The sequence below is a fragment of the Papilio polytes genome, unplaced genomic scaffold (assembly GCF_000836215.1).
Source record: "Papilio polytes unplaced genomic scaffold, Ppol_1.0 DF820889.1, whole genome shotgun sequence".
In the NCBI taxonomy this organism is placed as follows: Eukaryota; Metazoa; Arthropoda; class Insecta; order Lepidoptera; family Papilionidae; genus Papilio; species Papilio polytes.
The window spans coordinates 847,838-867,477 of NW_013528315.1; the positions used below are offsets into that span (position 1 = coordinate 847,838).

Consider the following 19,640-nt stretch of genomic DNA (forward strand, 5'->3'; position numbering starts at 1 on the left):
CTTTAACGTATTCATTACTGTCGTTTAAATTTAATGTTACCATTTCAAATAATTTCGAGCCTTGTGTTGGACTTATTCACAATAGTCCAATATCGGGATTCGAACTCACAAAGCCATTGCCAGTGAAAATGACACTAATCCTAAAGAATGTTCCATTTTTAAAAGGTGAGCCTGTTTTATGAGAATACTAGCTTTCGCCCGCGACTCCGTCAAATTTAATCGAAATCCGTTAAGCCGTTTAGGCTACAAACTCTAACAAACATCCATCCATCCATCTAAACTCTCTCATTTATAATGTTAGTATGATTGGGCAAATACAAGGAAAAACTTCCATGATATAAAAAGTTAAACTTCAATAATCAATTAATAAAAGCAAACAAATGACGACATTAAAGTCGTTTAATTCCTCTACTGGCGGTCAGATCTACCTTTGCTTCACATTGTTGGAATTACAGTTCACAAAACGATTACTCGGAGGAATTTTGCGGGAAATTTTCAGCGTACTCTTGTCTTATATTTTTTAATTTAGCGAAGTTTAAACGAAACTAAAACAAAAAAATAGGATAAAAAAAATTAAATGTAACTTGGTTAGAGCATGAAAACCAATAACCCAGTGAGTTATTCAGAGGTTACGGATGTATTAGTGGAATTGTTGGTAGCTCTCCTAATCGTAGGCGGACTTATACAGCCCTAGGCGGACTTACTAAGGAAGTTAATTGTGTAAGAGGCGAAAGAAAAGTACTAGGAATGCGCCAAGTTGTTATGTAATGTGATATTTTATTTTAAAAACCAAACTCCTGGAAAATCACATTATACAAAAATTGTTTGGCTTTTGTTTTCGAGGACAACGATACTTGACTCATCAGTCGAAAGTTTGAGTAATATTTTTTACGCTACAAGAAATGCAGTTAGAAGCGATGCGTCACCCTTTATATTTGTAGAGCAAGTCCATATGTCCGCCTTTAAGACTGTTATTAGATAGTAAAAAGATAGTTACTTACCAAAATATAGGTTTTAAGTAAAATCTTCTATCAGTTGTAGTACATGAAAAATATTCACATAATAACTGCATTATACATTTAACTATTGCTTATAAAAATCTATATTTAGTGCAAGAAATCTCTCCCTTAGTGATCATTCAGTCGGAGGATTGATGAATTATTAAATTGCTGAATTTAATTTGCCAATACGAAATGTATTGTAGCTTCGAAATATTAAAACATTTAAACGGTACCGTAACAATTATGTAAGTAGGTCATGCCACCGTTGCCATGACAACTTAGAACCAGGAAAATAACTTCACGGATGATTGGAATTCTGGATGATTTTTTTATGGAGATATTATGTACTTCTTAAAACATTTTCCTTTGAAAGGGCAATACTTTGAAATTAACAACTTACATGAGATTTAGATAAAAAATATTATTTTCATTGTAATGAATGTAATGATATTATTTTTTTTTCTATCTAAAATAATAATTTGGTGTAGAACAAATAAATATAATAAATTAACTTAAATGGACTTTTATTAAATACAAGCGGTTGCTCGCGACTTCGTCCAGCTACCCTTCAGTGAAAGTCTGGTCGAAATCGATTAATCCGTTTCGGAGATTAACCAGAAAAAACGCGGCTTGCGGACAGACAGACGGGCAAAGAAAAATTAAATGCGATGTTCGTTATCAGCAACGCAAAAACATTATTTTCCCGAAATCTAGAATTTACTTTTGATATTACAAACAGACACTCCAATTTTATTATATGTATAGATAAAAAGATAACAAATCAGTCAGATTTGGGATAGACAAAATTATATACACACTCTATATGACGAATTTACTAAAAACGTCTTTGGTCAATCTCGTGAGGAATAAGAAAAATCATTTTTATCAATAAAACTAAGATTTATTCTTTGTTCGTATTTCATGGAATATTTTCTTCACAGACATTTTACATTCTCCGTAGACAAGGTAAGCCGATTAAAATAAATTCTCGCAGGAAAATATCAAGAGGATCGCAAGAAATCTTTTTCACATTTAATGGGAAAATTGAATCTGGAAACTCTTCAGACTATTAGTTTTGCGATCGAGGAGCAAATGGAAAGTACTACGAAACTGCATTAAAAGACTAATAGAGCTACGCTAAATTATTCAATAGATCTGAGAGAACTTGGAGGAAGTGTTTATTGAGTTTTGCTTTTAGTCGATTTCTTTTTATATTGCACTTCTAACAATCTTGTTTGTTAGAAGTGCAATATTAGTGTTGCAGTATTGTTAGTGTTGAATCGCAAACATGTTTACACATTTAGTAATGTTGATCAAAACATAACTTAAGCTGTGTACAGACTGACGTTACGAGGTGTAACATTCGTATCGAACAGTTTGTCGCTTGTTTCCTTACATACTGGATGTACGAATGTTCGCCGTGTAACATGTAAAATTATAAATCACTAGCTATTGCTCTCGTATTTGCCTAGTAAAATTACGTGAATCGAATACATACAAAAATACAAATCTTTCCTCCTTATAACATTAGTATACCTAGATATTGATAACATGGTTCTTACATGACAATTCCTATTGATTATTCGTCTTCAATGAAATAAATGGCAGACCACAATCTTTTTTTCATAACAGTATTAACAGACTTAAAGTTTAAGATGAATGTAATACCGAAGAGGAGGGATTCAGGATTAACAAAGTAAGAAACGTAATGTAATAACCACTTATAAATACCGAGTTTTGAAACAGGAAAATATTGTTGTAAAGTTTAAATGAAAGCACAAGCTTCAACCCCTTTTTTCTGTATACGCCGACAAAGTAATGATTACTTTAATATGTGTGCGGGTCGTTCAGAAGATTTCGAAACCGGTTTAATACCCGCCATTGGAAAACACACGGTCATCGATTAGTAAAACGTCACCAACTATTGGACACGTTCTTGTGATGAAGAACTATTTGTATTGTACACATTATTCAATGCTATCTTCATCATCTCCCCTGCCTTATCCTACTCCCGTAGGGTCGGCGCACCGGGTTTTCGTCCTCCAAAGCATTCTATCATCCGTCATCTCAGTCATCACTCCCTTCTTGATCATGTCACCTTTCACGCAATCCATCCATCTCTTTCTAGGTCTACCTCTACCGATGTACCCCTCCACATTCATAACTAATATCCTTCTTGTCACATGCGATTCATCCCTTCTCATAACATGCCCATACCACTCTAACCTTTTACTCCTTATTTTCTCAACCACTGGGGCTACTCTCAAACTTCCTATTCAATGCTATCTTAGTAAACGAAATATGAGTAACAGCACAGATAGCTAATACTAATATTATAAAGAGGAAATCTTTGTATTTTTGTATGTATTAAAATAACTCACAAACTATTGGTCCGATTTTAAAAATTCTTTACCATGAGAAAGGTAATTTATTTGTGAGTAAATAATGTATAAAACACTACAATATAAACCCACTGATGTTCTAATTACAGTTTTAAGTTTGCTCTGGATTTCATTGTTTCGCCAGTGAAAACTCACGGTTACGTTACACAGTCAATCTAAATCCCATCCTACACGTTATCTTTATCCTGTTATTATTATTAAAAAGTTAGATATTTTCTTCAACCTTTATTAAATGCCTTATAAAAGAGTTTTTGATGTTTTTAATCCCTAATATTTCCTTCAAACATTTTGTGCTCTTTGAATGTGGCATTATTTTGGAATTTAAGAAAACACAATTAATGACGTTTAAACCCACTCAGCGATTCATAAAAATATTTAATGACGCAATAACATAGTAGTAGACAACAGTATATTTCGTAACCCCTAAAATATTGTTACATACTGATTTTAGTTCACAAAATCAAAAAAACATTATGTGTATACTGTGACCTAATCAGAATTTATATTACCTACTTAGATTTCAACTTTTGTAACAAGGTGTGACGACACAAAATACATTGTTAATGAGAGAGTAATTCTGTTGGAAAAAACAAAGACAACAATATCATAAAATAAAATGTTTCAGCAGTGGTATTGTATTCCAAATCCTTATTTTTATTCACGTCCATGTTATATCTACTGTCATGTAGGACAACGGCTTAGACTAAATGCTTCTATCCTTATTTGTCACAGAAAATGTAATACGTGTAAAAGAGATCGCAATATGTTTCATATTACAATTGCAATAGCAACGCGTTGAATGTGACCAGTTTAAAAATTAGCTTTCTACTAGTGACTTACCTAATTACTGCGAATATTTAGTAATTTAGATTTTTGTAAATGCTCAAGAAAAATCTCATAGAATATTATTATGCAACTGTACTATAACATTGTGTACATATACACAAAAAGCTAATACTTTAATACAAGTAATTATACAAGTAATATAAATACATGCAATTGCCTATTTCTAGCTATAAGTCTAATTCTACTAAAATAGTAGAAACTTGCCAAGAGTGCCCACACTGCTACAATGACAGCCAGAGCCACAGATGAAGTAAAATATGACAAAGAATAAAATAACTTGTATCTATGGTTTATTTACAATTTTATTTTCTATTAATGCGTGCGTTAATTAAAATAGAATGATTTTTAAAACACATTTCCTTTGTTATTAAGGCAACGAGCGTCAAGTAAAACCATTATTACTTCTTTTAAATTGCGCTGATATTTGATAGATTGAAAGACAACGCCTACAATATTTATGATTTTAAACATTAAACGTTACTTATATACTTACATGAATTAACTACCACATTTTAATTTTGAGCTACCTAAACCACCAATTTTTATTTTAAAATAAATACCATGGACGGATACCGGTTATATCCTCACTGACCTCTATTAAGAGATAGGCTGTAAATCGTGATTTTTGTGCTCACTTGAGTTTTGCCATTTTGGCGCTGACGGTTGCAGTAAGTAGGGGTAGTGAGGATTAGTACTCTAATAGAGAAAGATTAAACTGTCAATATTGTCAAAAGACGCGCTTAAGTCGGAACAAAGCAAAAGCTGTCATTGCTAAACAACCGCCTATCCATTTAGAATACAGTTCAGTGATACACCTACACAGATAAGTTATAAAACCCATATAAATGTTTGTGATTTATTGTTTATCTATGACCTTCACACCACTTCGCAGGGAAGCCCATCCGTGTTTTGGTTTCTACTAATTTCAAGTGTCTTATTTTATTTGATTTTTAAGTATTTTAATATATCTTGCTTTATTTACATAATTGAAAATGACTTGGGGCTTTGTAACGTGTGGCCCTAACGAGGCACTAGTTGTGTCAGGTAAGTTTTAAAGACCGCCTAAAAGTTGTGCTGGGCATTACTTTATTAAAAAATCTTTGTTGTTGCTGTGAAAAACATTTAAACGTTACTCGATTATACACTTATCTTAATGTTATTTGTTAATTTTTCTGTAGCGCATAAGCTTAGGCGAATTAATTCAATTGCAAATTGATACTTTGCTGTGCACGAAATAATTTTTGCTCGTATTTCGTATTAAAAAACCTATATAAACTGTTACTTGTTTGTTAGTTTATTAATGAAAGTACAAAAATGGTAATTCTATTCATAACATTTAACAACAAAATCATAGTAAGAGGCATTACCAATTAACATATTGAATACTATTTAATGCTTTTGATGTTTGATTGGTGTTGAAATTGCACAATAGTTACCTCATCTTGATTGATATAGGGAAAAAGCTATATAAAACTAAACATCAGTTCAGACTTAAACCAGTTTTTTAAGAAATATGTGAGGCACAAATTCTCATAATGATTGTCTTTTGTTTGTTGCTGAGGATGGTTTTAATTATGCAAGAGCCAATTTTTGACTAGGATGCTGCTACTCCAAGCCACTTCTTGTCCCTGGTGGACGAGCTTTTGTATGGCCAGCTATACAGCGTGTCCAGAAAATATCACTCAATACAATGACACTTCAAGTTGAGTCGCCAACGGTCTACACTAGTCAAGGCGTACCAATTTCAGTCACAGGAATTGCTCAGGTATACTAATAAAAGAAAGGTTTAAAATATTTTACAGTGGTAACATTGAACTACAAATGTAAAGAAAATTAAATGGTATGAATATTAATTCATTTTCAGGTGAAGATTCAAGGTCAGAATGCCGAAATGTTGCTGTCGGCTTGTGAGCAGTTTCTTGGCAAATCGGAGCAGGAGATCCAACATATAGCCCTTGTAACTCTCGAAGGACACCAGCGTGCTATCATGGGATCTATGACAGTGGAAGAAATTTACAAAGATAGGAAGATATTCTCCAAAAAAGTGAGTTTTTCTATAAATTATTATACAGGAAAGGAAAGGAATTAGGAAGGAAGAAATTCAATATTGATTGAATTTTACCAATTTTAAATATGCAAAGAAAAGTAGATAGTTGGGAATGGCAAGGAGAACTGGCCTGGAGAGTAAATGTCAAAAATAAATTATAGTGCCAAAGTGATATATATGAGATTTGTCATTATTCTTGGTCTTTGTTGTTGCAGTCTTTCTAAATTGTTTGTGGGCATTATGCTGTTATTACACAAATAAATTCAAATTTTTTCATAGGCAGTAATTTATTTTGATGCAGTCTATTGAACAGAGGCTAAAGTTGTTGAGAATACATTAGGCATGTTGCCAAGATTGCCCTGCATAGTTTTTTCTCAATTAATAATCTATATTTTTAGGTCTTCGAAGTGGCGTCAAGTGATCTTATCAATATGGGTATTACAGTCGTATCTTATACATTAAAAGACATCAGGGATGAAGAGGTAAAGATATATCTATTATAATTTGAGATGTAGTTTTACTAAAGTGCTGTCATAAATATTTAAGTTATACATGGTTGTAGCCATCATTTGTGTTTACTAAATTTAAGTTATTATTTATTCATTACTTATGTACATATACTTCTTTTCAACTCTGCACGGTGTTATAAATGTATGTACACTAACAGTCACAATGGTGGCTACTTCTCATTTTTATCATGTTTCACGTATTTCAGTAGATTTATTTTTCTTTTGACATGGCCCCAGGGAGCAAAGGTATGTCCCTTTAATAGACCTAGTGTGTACAATATGTTTTCAGTAATGTTTAGTAGATGTTAGTTGTCATTTTATTTAAATACATTTAATTCCATTCTAATAATGCTATACCATCTGAATACAAATCGGATGTAAAAGATAACATGCCAGGAAAAACAGGTCATAGTAATTTATAGCTGTACATGAGTCATACTTGAAGTACATTAAATATTAACAAAATAGAAGCTAGGCCATCGATTATTATAGCTATTTATAAATTGGTTTTGTGGTTTTAAATCTAAAATTGTACACAAACAACTATATAATACCCTTTTATTCTTAAAATTATATGTATTCAATTTTTTACTGTTGAGTTCTTTTTGATATAAAGAACTTGTAGTTGGAATGAAAAATGTTTAATAAGCAATAATTTAAGATATTAATATTAAACTAATGTCATCAATCATATTTAAAAAGTAATTAAAGCGACATTTATAGGCGTAATATCTTATGTACAATATGAATCACACATATGATATTAAAAAATCCCCTGTAGCCTTATGTATGTATTTTATTTCCCGTATTCATAAAACTTACAATGTAGGGATATAAGTCGTTCTAGTATGAAGCGACATTGCGGCCGAAATGAATCCGGTCGTTAACTCATCACATTGTTTAACGCTTAATTGAAAATTACGTCATAATAGTGTCACCACACCTTAACCACTTTAATGAAATTAAAGAGTATGTAAGGATGTTACATGTTTTATGTGTGGAATAATAAAAAAATACAGCTAACTTTCTCAGAGCTTGTATGCATGTATGCATTGGTGTGCTTATGATGCCTTTTGTTTGCAGTAATAGGTATTATATAAAATGAAATTGATAGTCTTTGGGCTTTTATTATTTCATAAACCCGCAAGCTATCATTTTTATTTTTAAGCTGAGTAATTTTCAAACTATCAATTGTCCGAAATTCATCCCTTTCAAAGTGTTTTTAATTATACTAAGTGCTTGAAGAAATGTTGTCTTATCTTAATAATCTTTTTTAGTAATACAGAGTAGGAATGAATAATTGCTAACTCAGTATATCTTCAATATTAATACATTCTGATTTTACTTTATTTATATTTTAAGATTTTGATCTTTTCAACTAATATTTGTAACAATGTAGCCTTTTCCTATTGTAAATTAATCTTAGTAGATCTTCAAGTAAATCTAATATCTTTGTAAGCATTTAATAAATTCTGGAATTGATCTAATGAATAAAACAGCACATTGCATGGATTTTTAATCTGTGGATTTGCACACATGTTTGATTTACATGGTACATCTTTAGTATTTTTTAATAAATGAGCAGGTATTTTTTTCTATATAATAAGAAGGCATTATGTAAAAGTCTTCTCCAGTTGTCTTATATCTTTTGCTCATTTATTGTGATAAATACTATAGATGTGCTTACACAGGTGTGGTAACATACATTAATAGAATTTAAATAAAATTTAATTATTTGCACAGGGTTATTTAAAAGCGCTGGGTATGGCGAGAACTGCGGAGGTGAAACGAGATGCTCGTATCGGAGAGGCCGAGGCTCAAGCTGAGGCAAAAATCAAAGAAGCAATGGCTGAAGAACAACGAATGGCAGCTCGTTTCCTCAACGACACCGATATAGCTAAGGCTCAACGAGATTTCGAACTGAAAAAAGCTGCTTACGATGTTGAAGTACAAACTAAAAAGGTAAATTTAAATGTAAAAATCTAAACCCTATTAACTCTTTGAATGATACCTCACTCTGGGAAATATGTCCAGTTGTTTAGAATTCAAGGTTACAGTTAAATTGACATAAATACAAACCCACTCAAAACATACACACTAATCATGTTAATCTTTCCATTAGATAATTTCTAGCAACTCAAATACAACTATGGTTTTAGTTCATCTCAAGAGTTTTAAGTTTATTTACACACTGTTACTTTTAACTGCACACTTTTAATTGAAGGTCTATAGGAAAATAGGAACTGTCAGTTAAATTTTTAAAGATCTCAGTATTGATTGTAATTGTGTGTTGTTAAAAATTAAAGTATGAAGCAAAATAACAAAGGAAATGAAATATTCAATATTAAAATCATAATATTAATTATCATTACAGGCTGAGGCTGAAATGGCATATGAACTGCAAGCGGCTAAAACGAAGCAACGCATTAAAGAGGAACAAATGCAAATAGCGGTCGTGGAACGTTCCCAAGAGATAAACGTACAGAAGTGGGAGGTGCAGCGACGGGAAAAGGAATTAGACGCAACTGTGCGCAGGTCAGTTTTTCTATACCTATTTCCCTATAATGAAAAACATTTTGATTTCGATTTCGCTAAAATGGCGAAGTCACATATGACGATTTCGCTAAAATGGCAAAGGCACGTGAGATGATTTCGCTAAGTCATCGTAAAGGTAGTAAAAGGAGACATACAGAGAGTGGATATTTCCCTTTTTCATATTCCCACTTTTATTTTAAAATCATTTGAATCATCATGCTCAATGCTCAAAGACAGTTTTAATTTTTGAATTTTAAAATTATAAACTATTAATAGAAAGAAAAAAACAAGTGCAAATGACGTATTAGTAATCCGATAAAGAATTTGATAAAGATGTTAGAAGCCAAGATAAAATACCAGAGAGATATTTACATTTGTTTAAGTTATGCTTGATTTTATTATCATTTATCAAATTTTTCAAGATTATATTTTAAAACTAGTTGTCACCTACGACTTCGGCTGCACGGAGTAAAAAAAAATTGTAGCATATATATTTTTTTTAGACTATGTTTTATATCTGTGACTAATTTTATTTAGATCCGTTGAGTCAGCCTGGAGATATATTCTAACAAACATCCTTTTATCTAAACTTTTTCATTTATGATATTAATTTTCTACCTTTTTTAATTGCCAAATATCCTATTCTTGATAATAGTAACTATTGGAAAAGACACCCCCAATATTTTTACACCCTGTATAATATTTGTACAGGGTAATTGATGCGATTGGACAAAGTTACCAACTTATTTGTATAATTTCATAGACCAGCGGAGGCAGAGAAGTTTAAACTGGAAAAATTGGCTGAAGCGCACCGATTGAAGACTGTTCTCGAAGCTGAGGCTGAAGCCGAGGCTGTTAAAGTTCGCGGAGAGGTAATTATTATTAACTATGTACAGCTCGCGCCTCCGTCCGCGTGGAATTTAAAAAAAGTAGCCTATGTGTTCTTAGATTATCCTCTACATCTAGGCCTAATTTCATCAAGGTCCATTCAGCAGTTTAAGCTACAAACTTTAACAAACATCCATCCGTATAAGCTTTCGCATTTATAATATTAGTAAGATAAGCTTGCCACTTTGTTTGAGTGGTTTTGTTAAAGTGACAATATCCAGGCTAAGATAATCCATATTTTATATGTTTGATCAAACACTTTAAGGTCAATTTACATTGGAAAAATTCCCTTTTACCTTCCTTGAAAATTGAACGATGTTACATAATTATATGAAATATAAATTGTACTAAAATAAATGTATTAAAAGCATTTTTCAACTAATTATTGTATCACTGATTATTGTATGTTTATACTGAAAAAAAAAAATTTAAAGACACAAGATCAAATATGAAGGGATTAATAAATGAATTTTAACTTTTTTTTTTAGGCGGAAGCGTATGCTATTAAAGCGAAGGCAGCGGCAGATGCAGAACAAATGGCAAAGAAGGCTGAAGCTTGGAAGGAATATGGATCAGCGGCTATGGTTGATATGATGCTGGAGACATTACCAAAGGTATTTAGATAAAATTAATGTTTGAAATTCTTAATATATAATTCAAACTTTGGAGCGAAGATTAATGTTAAATTAATTTTTACTTTAAAAATTACAACTAATGCCCGGTTTCCCACCCATGTTTAACTATTCGATAGTGTTTTTGGCTCGATAACTTCATGAAATAGGTTTCCGATACGTAACTTGAGTTACTTTAAAATTTAGGGTCTACTAACACTAATGATTCACTAGTTAAAATTAAAATAAATGGACACTTCAGAAACTTGGTGTAAATTCTTTGTATTTTTTTATTGGTTTCATATAAAAAGTAGTACTAGCTGTTGCGAGTTCGCCCACGTGAAATTAAAAATATAGCATTACTCAGTAAAAACGTAGCTTTTTAATAGTGAAAGAATTTTAGAAATCAGTCCAGTAGTTCTTGAGTTACACCAATACATACAAAAAGAAATCCTTTGTCTTTATAATATTAGTATAGATATGTTAAATCAAAAATCTCAGCTGACGCTATAATAGCCTTATTAACAGGTATGTCATTTTTATATACAATAAGGTAAAAAACGAGCAAGTGTCCACCTAAATACGTCAAAATGGCTAAGCGACAACTGCCCATAGACATGCGCAATTGCAGATGCGTTGCCTACCCTTATCCGACGGAGGAGACGCACATAAAGAGGATATCCCCTTCCAGTCTCCTCCACCGTCAAATCCACTTTCTCATCAAATCCTTTTTTTTATAAGAAAAGAGTGGAACGAGAATGGGACTAAAATTGGTCCTCCGGGTACACACTCATCAGACTGCGCGGAATTGCTTTCACTTCACGCCTGTCCGTGTGGTCGTGGTATTACTGGGGGCTATTACTATTCTATTACTAGGGGCGAGCATATTCGTGCGAAGATGTTAAAGCGGGATCTACCACTATTTAATTTTTATTATATCGTGTAGGTCGCAGCGGAGGTGGCAGCACCATTGTCGCAAGCTCGCAAGGTGACAATGGTGTCATGTGGTGGTGGCGAAGTTGGCGCTGCGAAGCTTACCGGAGAAGTTCTCACCATCGTCCAATGCATACCGGAGCTGGTCAAAGGTGTTACCGGAGTCGATATCTCCAAGGCAAAGGTAACATAGCATTCAGTAATCAAATCAAAAAAGACATTAAAAAATACAGACTAGACGGGAACATTTTTTTACTGGTAACTTCTTTGTATGGTAATATCTAAATGTTTACACGCCACGTTATTCAGTGTTTGAATTATTTGTGATTTTGATATTATTTAAAAACTGTTTTAAACGAAGTGTCAACTATGCTTACTCTATACATTTTTAAATCTCTGTGTTATTCATACATGTATATCCTATCTGAATTCTTAAGTACGTCCTTCACACAATCCACCCTTTCTTCCTACTTTTTGTACCCATCCACATACAAACACATTACACAAGACACTATAGGTAATGCTAAATTTTAAAGTGTTGGAAAAATTCTATGATTATTACGAATAATCGATATAAACGTAATGATCGCATAAATAACGCTTCTCCGTGTTTCATCACTAATAACGTGTTTTAGGGATGTACAATCGTGGACTTTCGTGGTGTTTCATATTAAATTTTCCATTTAAACCTTTGTACGCATTGAGACAACACGGGACAGTAACCAATAGAAACGTTAAAATGTATATAAATGAAATGTAGATTTGTAGTACACGGTTAATTGGTTTTTGTAAGAAGTTTGTGTTAAGCGGCGAAGTTTCTTTCGTTGCAATCAATGAGGAATTTTTTCTGTAATTGGTGCACCGCGAATTTCAACGACTGTACTGTAGTTGGGATTTTATGATTCACATAACACTGTTTTTGTAAATACGGGAATCTCAAATGTGTATAAACACATCACCCCTGTTGCTCGCGAGGTTTTAAAGGACATTTTTATTCAATTTCATTAGATATCACTTGTTTAATATAGCTCACTGGTGTTTAACAATCAAATGTGTGTTTTTTTGTTTTCTTCTCACTAACTGCGGGTTTCGACTGATGTGAAACTTGTATTCACACATCACACAAAAAACATTGACAACAATCCTACTAATATTATGAATGCGAATGTTAAATAGATGGATGGATGTTTGTTACTAGTTTATAGCCTACACTACTGAACGAATCTCGATGAAATTTGGTATAGATAAAGAGCACAGAACACATAGGCTTTTTTTCCGAACGCGAATTCCACGCGAATGGAGTCGCGGGTGAAAGTTAGTATGTTAATATAAATTTCACATCGGTCGAAAATCACTTTTATCTTAAACCATTTATTGTTTATGACCTATTTTTCAACTCATATTTTTATGATGTATATTTGTAATTAAATATACTGGCATATGTAGTATATGGTGTACCTATAATCTGCATATATGATGGTCGCTTGGTGTAAATTATTTGATAAGGGCATTAACAAACTATAATTAGTGTTTAAACATATTAATGATTGGTAGACAATAATATAAGTCAAGAATAGTACGTAGAAAGCTATAAATACAAGTAGAGATACGTTTTTTCAATCGCTTAAATGTCAATTAATTGCTCCTTTAATATCGTTTACTATTGCGTCATATATGTGTACAAATGACGCAATAGTAAATGATGCATGTGTGTGTAGGATATTATAGTAAACATACTTACTAATATTATAAATGCGAAAGTTTAGATGGATCGATGTTTGTTAGAGTTTATAGCCTAAGAGGTTGAACGGTTTTCGATTAAATTTGCCATGGATGTAGAGAACAATCTGGAAGGTTGTAGCTGTAGATCACAGACGCTACATGCGTTTTGTTATTTTAAATCCGCGCGGACGGAGTCGCGGGCGAAAGCTAGTGATTACTATAAATCAATGTAACAGGCATGCAATTTAATCATTACCTTTTGTTGATGCATAGTTTTTCACATCTCGTGGTAACGCGGGCTTGCGTTATTAAACACAACCGTTGGTTTGCACGTGACGAATTAAATCAATTTGTCTCAGCTCGTTGATGGCCGGCTATCGTTGTTTTGATAACATTACAGCTTTCTCACGGAAAATGTAAACCGATATATAATCATATTTGAACGTTTATAAGAATACGTTTATTGGTATTTTCAAATGAGCAAAAGGTATAGGATTTAAAAGATATAAGAACATGTTTAGTCGTTGGAATGTTACATGACTTAAATCAATACGAATCATTTTGTCTACTAATCGTTGCCCGTGACTTCTTTCTTGGACTATAAGATAAAAAGTAGCCTATAATATGCCCGTCTATGTCAACTAGCCATCAGTGAAAGTCCGGTCGAAATCGATCCAGCCGTTTCGGAGATTGCCTGGAACAAGCGCGGCTTGCAGACAGACTGACAGACAATTTTATTTATTACAAACAGACACTCCAATTTCATTATATGTATAGAAGATAGATTGAATTACAATCCGTTTTTAATACTATCGTGTAAAACTCGCACTGTATTGTAACGTTATTGGTCTCAAATATTTATAAAACCCGCAAAAACTATTTTTAACAATATCTATAATACATTTTAAATCTAATAAATATGAAGAGTTTAAAAAATGTGTACGCATTTGAAATTGGTACTTGGAGCTGTATTAGTGAAGCATTTTGATTGAACATGAATATACAGTTATTGACAATTTCCTTTGAGCCATTGACGATTGTTAGGAACGTTGAGAACATTCTAGAAGGTAATCAGTACATATACTGTCACAAAAGTATCTAACTAGAATTGACTTCTGTAATGTGTTATTGTAGAAATTTTACTACTTTGTACAATTAATTAATTTACCCTATTTGTTTATCTACTCTCTAATTTTGAAGCCACTATCTTTACTTACAACTTTTGCGCAATTATGTATAGCGATGATGTAATCATGCTAAAAGGTCATATCAACAATGAATGGTTGTAATCATTATCGTACACAACGAACGGATTTTAACCATTGCAAATGTATCCAATCAATTTAAATTCATTTAGAAAATTAATATTTCATATGCACGAGAAAGAAATACTAATAAAGACTCCAAATTATAATAATGTTTCGGAAATAAATAAACTTAGTGATTTTCATTAAACCATAAAATACGGTTTCCACTGCTTTTAACAAATGCCTAATAACACTACATTATTTATGTTTCTTGTTACTGTCCTGATTGGTTAGCACGCAAATACGTTGTTATTTTCAAGGTCAAATATATTTTCCTCAAAGGTAAGGTAATTAGATTATCCAAGTGTAAATATTGTCGATTGGTTAAATGAAATGTTTATATTTAAACCATAAAGAGTACTAGTCCAAGGAATGACGGCCAAGTATTCGTCAAGTTTTTGGCGGCGATATACCAATCAACGAGTCAAGGCCTAAGAGGATCTAAGTTTGAACGGATGATGAACAAGACTTTTTGGCATCGTATTTGTGTGCTGTACTGTATCATGCATGTGTTGTACTAATTCATCGCTTCGCTATTAACTGCACGGTGTTGGTTAGGCGCTGTCGGAGCCCACGCCCACGCCCACGGCGCGGGGCGATTCCGCGCGCAAACTACGATAACTGAAGTGGATAACTAGACAAGTTTATCCCTTTGAGGCAAGTATAGATGCAGATCTTGGCGTGACTAAACAATTAATATTGGTGTTTGTACAATTTTAACATAGCAACATTATTCAATGGTAAGTAATGTATTTACGGAAACTTGTGATTAGCCGCGTTGTCATGTGAAGTCCCTACCGTGGAAGAAAAAGAATAGAAAATTGGATACCATTTTTTCCAACATGACTTTTCTCACTAGATTTTTCTATTGCGTTTAAAATTATAATTAAAAGTAGAATATACACGATATCAGTTTAGATTCTAGACTATTCAAATGTGTTCTTTGTTACGTGCCGTCGAGTCTTGTTAGACAATGTTCCTTTGACAGCGGACTGACTCGAGAACCTATTAAAATTATATATAGTATTATTTCTTTCTGATTATCATGCAAACAATTTTATGATATAGACTCTAATAAATTTGAAAACATTCAGCTTTTTTCCCAGAGAAAATGAATGGATAGTAATATCCAAACATATAACAATCCAACTATCGCAAGGCTTGTTATGAAAATACTAAAATTAGGTTCTATAAACTATATTAAAATTTTTAATTCCTTAAATTCACCTGAACATAATGAAGTATACTTTATATCATAGGATATTGTCATCTTGCAAAGTCAAATACGTTGTACGTATTGAATAATAAAGATATATTGATAATTACTACGTAAATATTGATTTTAAATACCGATTTCTAATACTTACGAATGAACTAAGAAGAATGATACATACAAAAAGCGCTTTGAAAAAAGAAAAACCTTTGTTTGTATTGTTTTTATTTCTCTGTCTAGTGTATTTTATGACCTTAATATAATGCGTGATATTGATAAATTTATTTTGATTATTAAGTGTTTTTAAAGGGACAATTATCTCAATTGTGTACGTAGTAATGACACATTAAATACCAACACAGATAATAAGACATTTTAATTCAAGGCAAAATAACTGTATAATTTTTACTTATTCTTTCTGTAGATATCGCCACAATGGTTGATCGTAATGTCAAACAAAAGACGTTAAGTCATATTGATGTGGGTTCAAATTCTTAATGAATTTTTTTTTGCAGGGTCTTCGCGCCGTCTAAAACTTCACAGTAAATGTTTTCGTATCTCCGTTCCGTTAACTGAATGTTTTTATCTAAACTCGATGTTAGTTTTGTGTGTCTGTATCAACTTGCTTTATGTTGTATAAGGCCATTGTGCCGTTAATATTTTATTTTAAATTTACGCAACAATTTTTATATGACATTGTTTTTTATGACGTTAGTTTGGAAGCTCCACGTGTATCGACTCCGCCAATACTAGTTTTTCACATTTAGAACTCGGATATGTTTAAGTAAACAAGGTGCTTGTAGAAATTCAGTGTGTTTTTGTCGCGCGGGCTCTTTAATCTCTGGATGAAATGCAATTTGTGAATTCCCTCCATTTTTTATAATCGATTTTATTAGGTTTAGTATCTTAATCTAAGTCACCTGTAGAATCTTTATTACTTACGTCTACTATTTAATGTTTGCTATAGCGTTTATAATTAACCACGGAAAAGATTTTAACAGTTTTTATCTTCTGTAGAACGGAAAAAGTTGATATTTATTAATGGTTTTAAATTATTGCAAGGTCCTTTTTACTACAATTCCTTAGAGTGCTCTATACTGCATGGAAATTTATTTGTTTATTGCAAATAATATTGGCTACCTGAACAATATAATTGATGTAGACTTTCGAACGTAGATATCGTATGTTTAACTGTCGGATTGCTTAATATCTGTTAAGCGATTTTCACTGACAGTATATAATATGTAAAAAACGAATACATAAACTTTGAAAAGGTGAATATAACGAACACCAAGACATTTTCTTGCGTTGTAGTAAACATTATAGTTTACTCGGATGTTACTTAACATCGGCAACGAAATTTATTGATTCAGTAACAAACATTTTATAGTAGATTAGGACAATATCTTAATGTGGCAATAACTTCTTATCTACTAATTTAGGTGCTTATTGAGCAGATCCGCCGGAGTGCGTGTCTAGAATTAAAGAGCCTGTGGACACTGCCAGCTGATTCCTTGTAACCTACGTTAAGATAACCATGCGGTCAATAATATAGGTATTTCCAGAGAATTATTTTCATTGGATATTGTAGAAATTTAGAATGGCGTAAAAATATTAGAAATGTGTAGCAAATGCTGTGTTAAAGAAATGTACATCCTAGCAAACTTTCTACTTAACGTTTCGACCAATCCGAAATTCGCAAACGTAGATTACAAATGACTGTTATACATGTAAAGAAAAGAAAATTATAATCTATATTTTTTTATTTAGCTAAACTGTCGTTAGGGTAAATGAAAATATTTGGTGTTCATAAGGGTTTTTGGTATAGAAATTTGAAATTTATTCTAGCGCATTTCTAGACGTAATGTGGTTTATCTATAAAATAAAAAAAAAATGTTTGATACATATACGTTAGAGTATTTTGGGAGCTAGTGTTGATTGTCAACGATCAAATAGATTTTTTAACTTTCAGACTTTTAATAGTCAATTTGATCCTTGTTCGTGTGTATAGACAGGGGTTTTCGATAAATATAGGAGCTGTGACATTGAACTAAATATAAGAAATCGCAAACAATTGCCTGTGTGTATTATGTACTCTATTATAACTATGTACATAGTCTATACACATGGCTTTTCTGCACGTGTATTATGACTTGCATTTCTATAGCTTTTGCCTTACCTAAATAACAAAATCGAAGCTGTATTTTTGTATTTACTGCATTTTATACCTAACTGCGCACTATCGTCTGTACGAGTTATTTATACATTTTATTTCTTAGTTATCAGATGCCATAATATAAGTATTAATAGTACTTTAATGATAATTAATTTTTATTACTTTGTAGTTTGCGTTAGATTTGTAATCCAGAATTATTGATAAATTATGATTTGACATTCTTCTGGGAATTTTGATATCAAGATGACGTTTTCACTGCCTGCCATATTTTGATAAATAAAAGGCATGTGTCTTTTCCACCTCCGTCTACCCTGGTTAGGTTAATATACTTGAGAGTTTTTTATTAATGAGTTAAGTGAAAAACATAGTTATTTACTTTTTATTTACAATGTTTATTAATTTAATCTGCATGTAAAGCACAAATTATTTTTAATTTATTCGTTTCTATATTAATCTTAATTAAAATTAACTCGATTGTTTACAGAAAGACTAATTAAGAGTCACGAGTAACTAAAGTTATAAACAACTTAAGTAATACTGGAATCGTTGTGTCATTAAGCAATATGTTGTTAGTAGTTAGTTTTTAAGTCGGATTTAATTCAACTTTGGTGTGATTTTGAATAAAGCTATCGCTTATGTCGCTACAGTCTTAACTAGTCCACCATGCGCGTCGCCAGGGGAAGGTATGAGGGGGTCAGCTCCCACCTGCAGACTAAAAACCTAAAAAATAACTAACCTATATTATTGGTAGTATCCCTCCTAAATGTAGCCCATATCATAGACTGGCGACGCTCGTGTCCATGTAACATGAGTGTTTAATGTGTTTTAATATTTACTATGTAGCCATTTGTGTAACATGATGTACTTTGGCGATCTAACAGATGCACATGTATCTTCCTTTCTGTGTGAATCACAATTTTCAATGTATGTAAGTGTATTGGCATAATTAATGTATATGCAATAAAAAATAAAACTTTTCTAGTGTTTTATTTAATGTTTTCATAAACAATCCTTATACATTTTTAATATAAAATCTTCGTGATCCCCTTAAGATTTTTTTTCAGTTTTAGCGGTTGCGGAATACGAATTGCAAAGCTAATGCCATACAAAGATGAGTGATGTTGCCAACCGGAAACTTCTTATTTAGGGCATCGTAAGAATGGGAATAACTATATCGTTGAGTGGAGACCAGCTGTATCGTTGATAGAGAACGTACTCGTACGTATCTAAGTACTAAGTGTCTTATTCCACTGTGGCTACCCGCATACTCCCAGCCGCGCTAGTGGAAATCGTTCATGCGATTTTATACAGAAAACAGCTACGAACACCGCGGCTAGCCGTTATGTGGCAACTGTATCTAAGAGTATAGGTATAGTGAAATATCAACAAATACACCATAGTCTGCTCTTACCAAACGCGGAGCTGCCTCGGCGGCTGGCGTAGGCAGGGG

General features: G+C 32.4%; 1 protein-coding gene across 2 annotated transcripts; it reads left to right on the plus strand.

Moving 5' to 3' along the window:
* The first annotated feature begins 5,008 nt into the window (after positions 1 to 5,008).
* Positions 5,009 to 18,921, plus strand: LOC106110094 (flotillin-1). 2 transcript variants are annotated; one of them, XM_013291805.1, is made up of 11 exons: positions 5,009 to 5,293; positions 5,848 to 6,014; positions 6,114 to 6,293; positions 6,695 to 6,778; positions 8,549 to 8,767; positions 9,180 to 9,340; positions 10,104 to 10,212; positions 10,717 to 10,842; positions 11,786 to 11,956; positions 15,360 to 15,458; positions 16,530 to 18,921. In XM_013291805.1, exons 1-10 carry the CDS (start codon positions 5,242 to 5,244, stop codon positions 15,420 to 15,422), a joined length of 1,332 nt encoding a protein of 443 aa, XP_013147259.1. In that variant the 5' UTR covers positions 5,009 to 5,241; the 3' UTR covers positions 15,423 to 15,458; positions 16,530 to 18,921. The 2 variants fall into 2 exon arrangements, with proteins under 2 accessions (XP_013147259.1, XP_013147260.1); XM_013291806.1 differs by lacking the exon at positions 15,360 to 15,458 and having other exon boundaries at positions 5,012 to 5,293.
* The last annotated feature ends 719 nt before the right edge of the window (positions 18,922 to 19,640 follow it).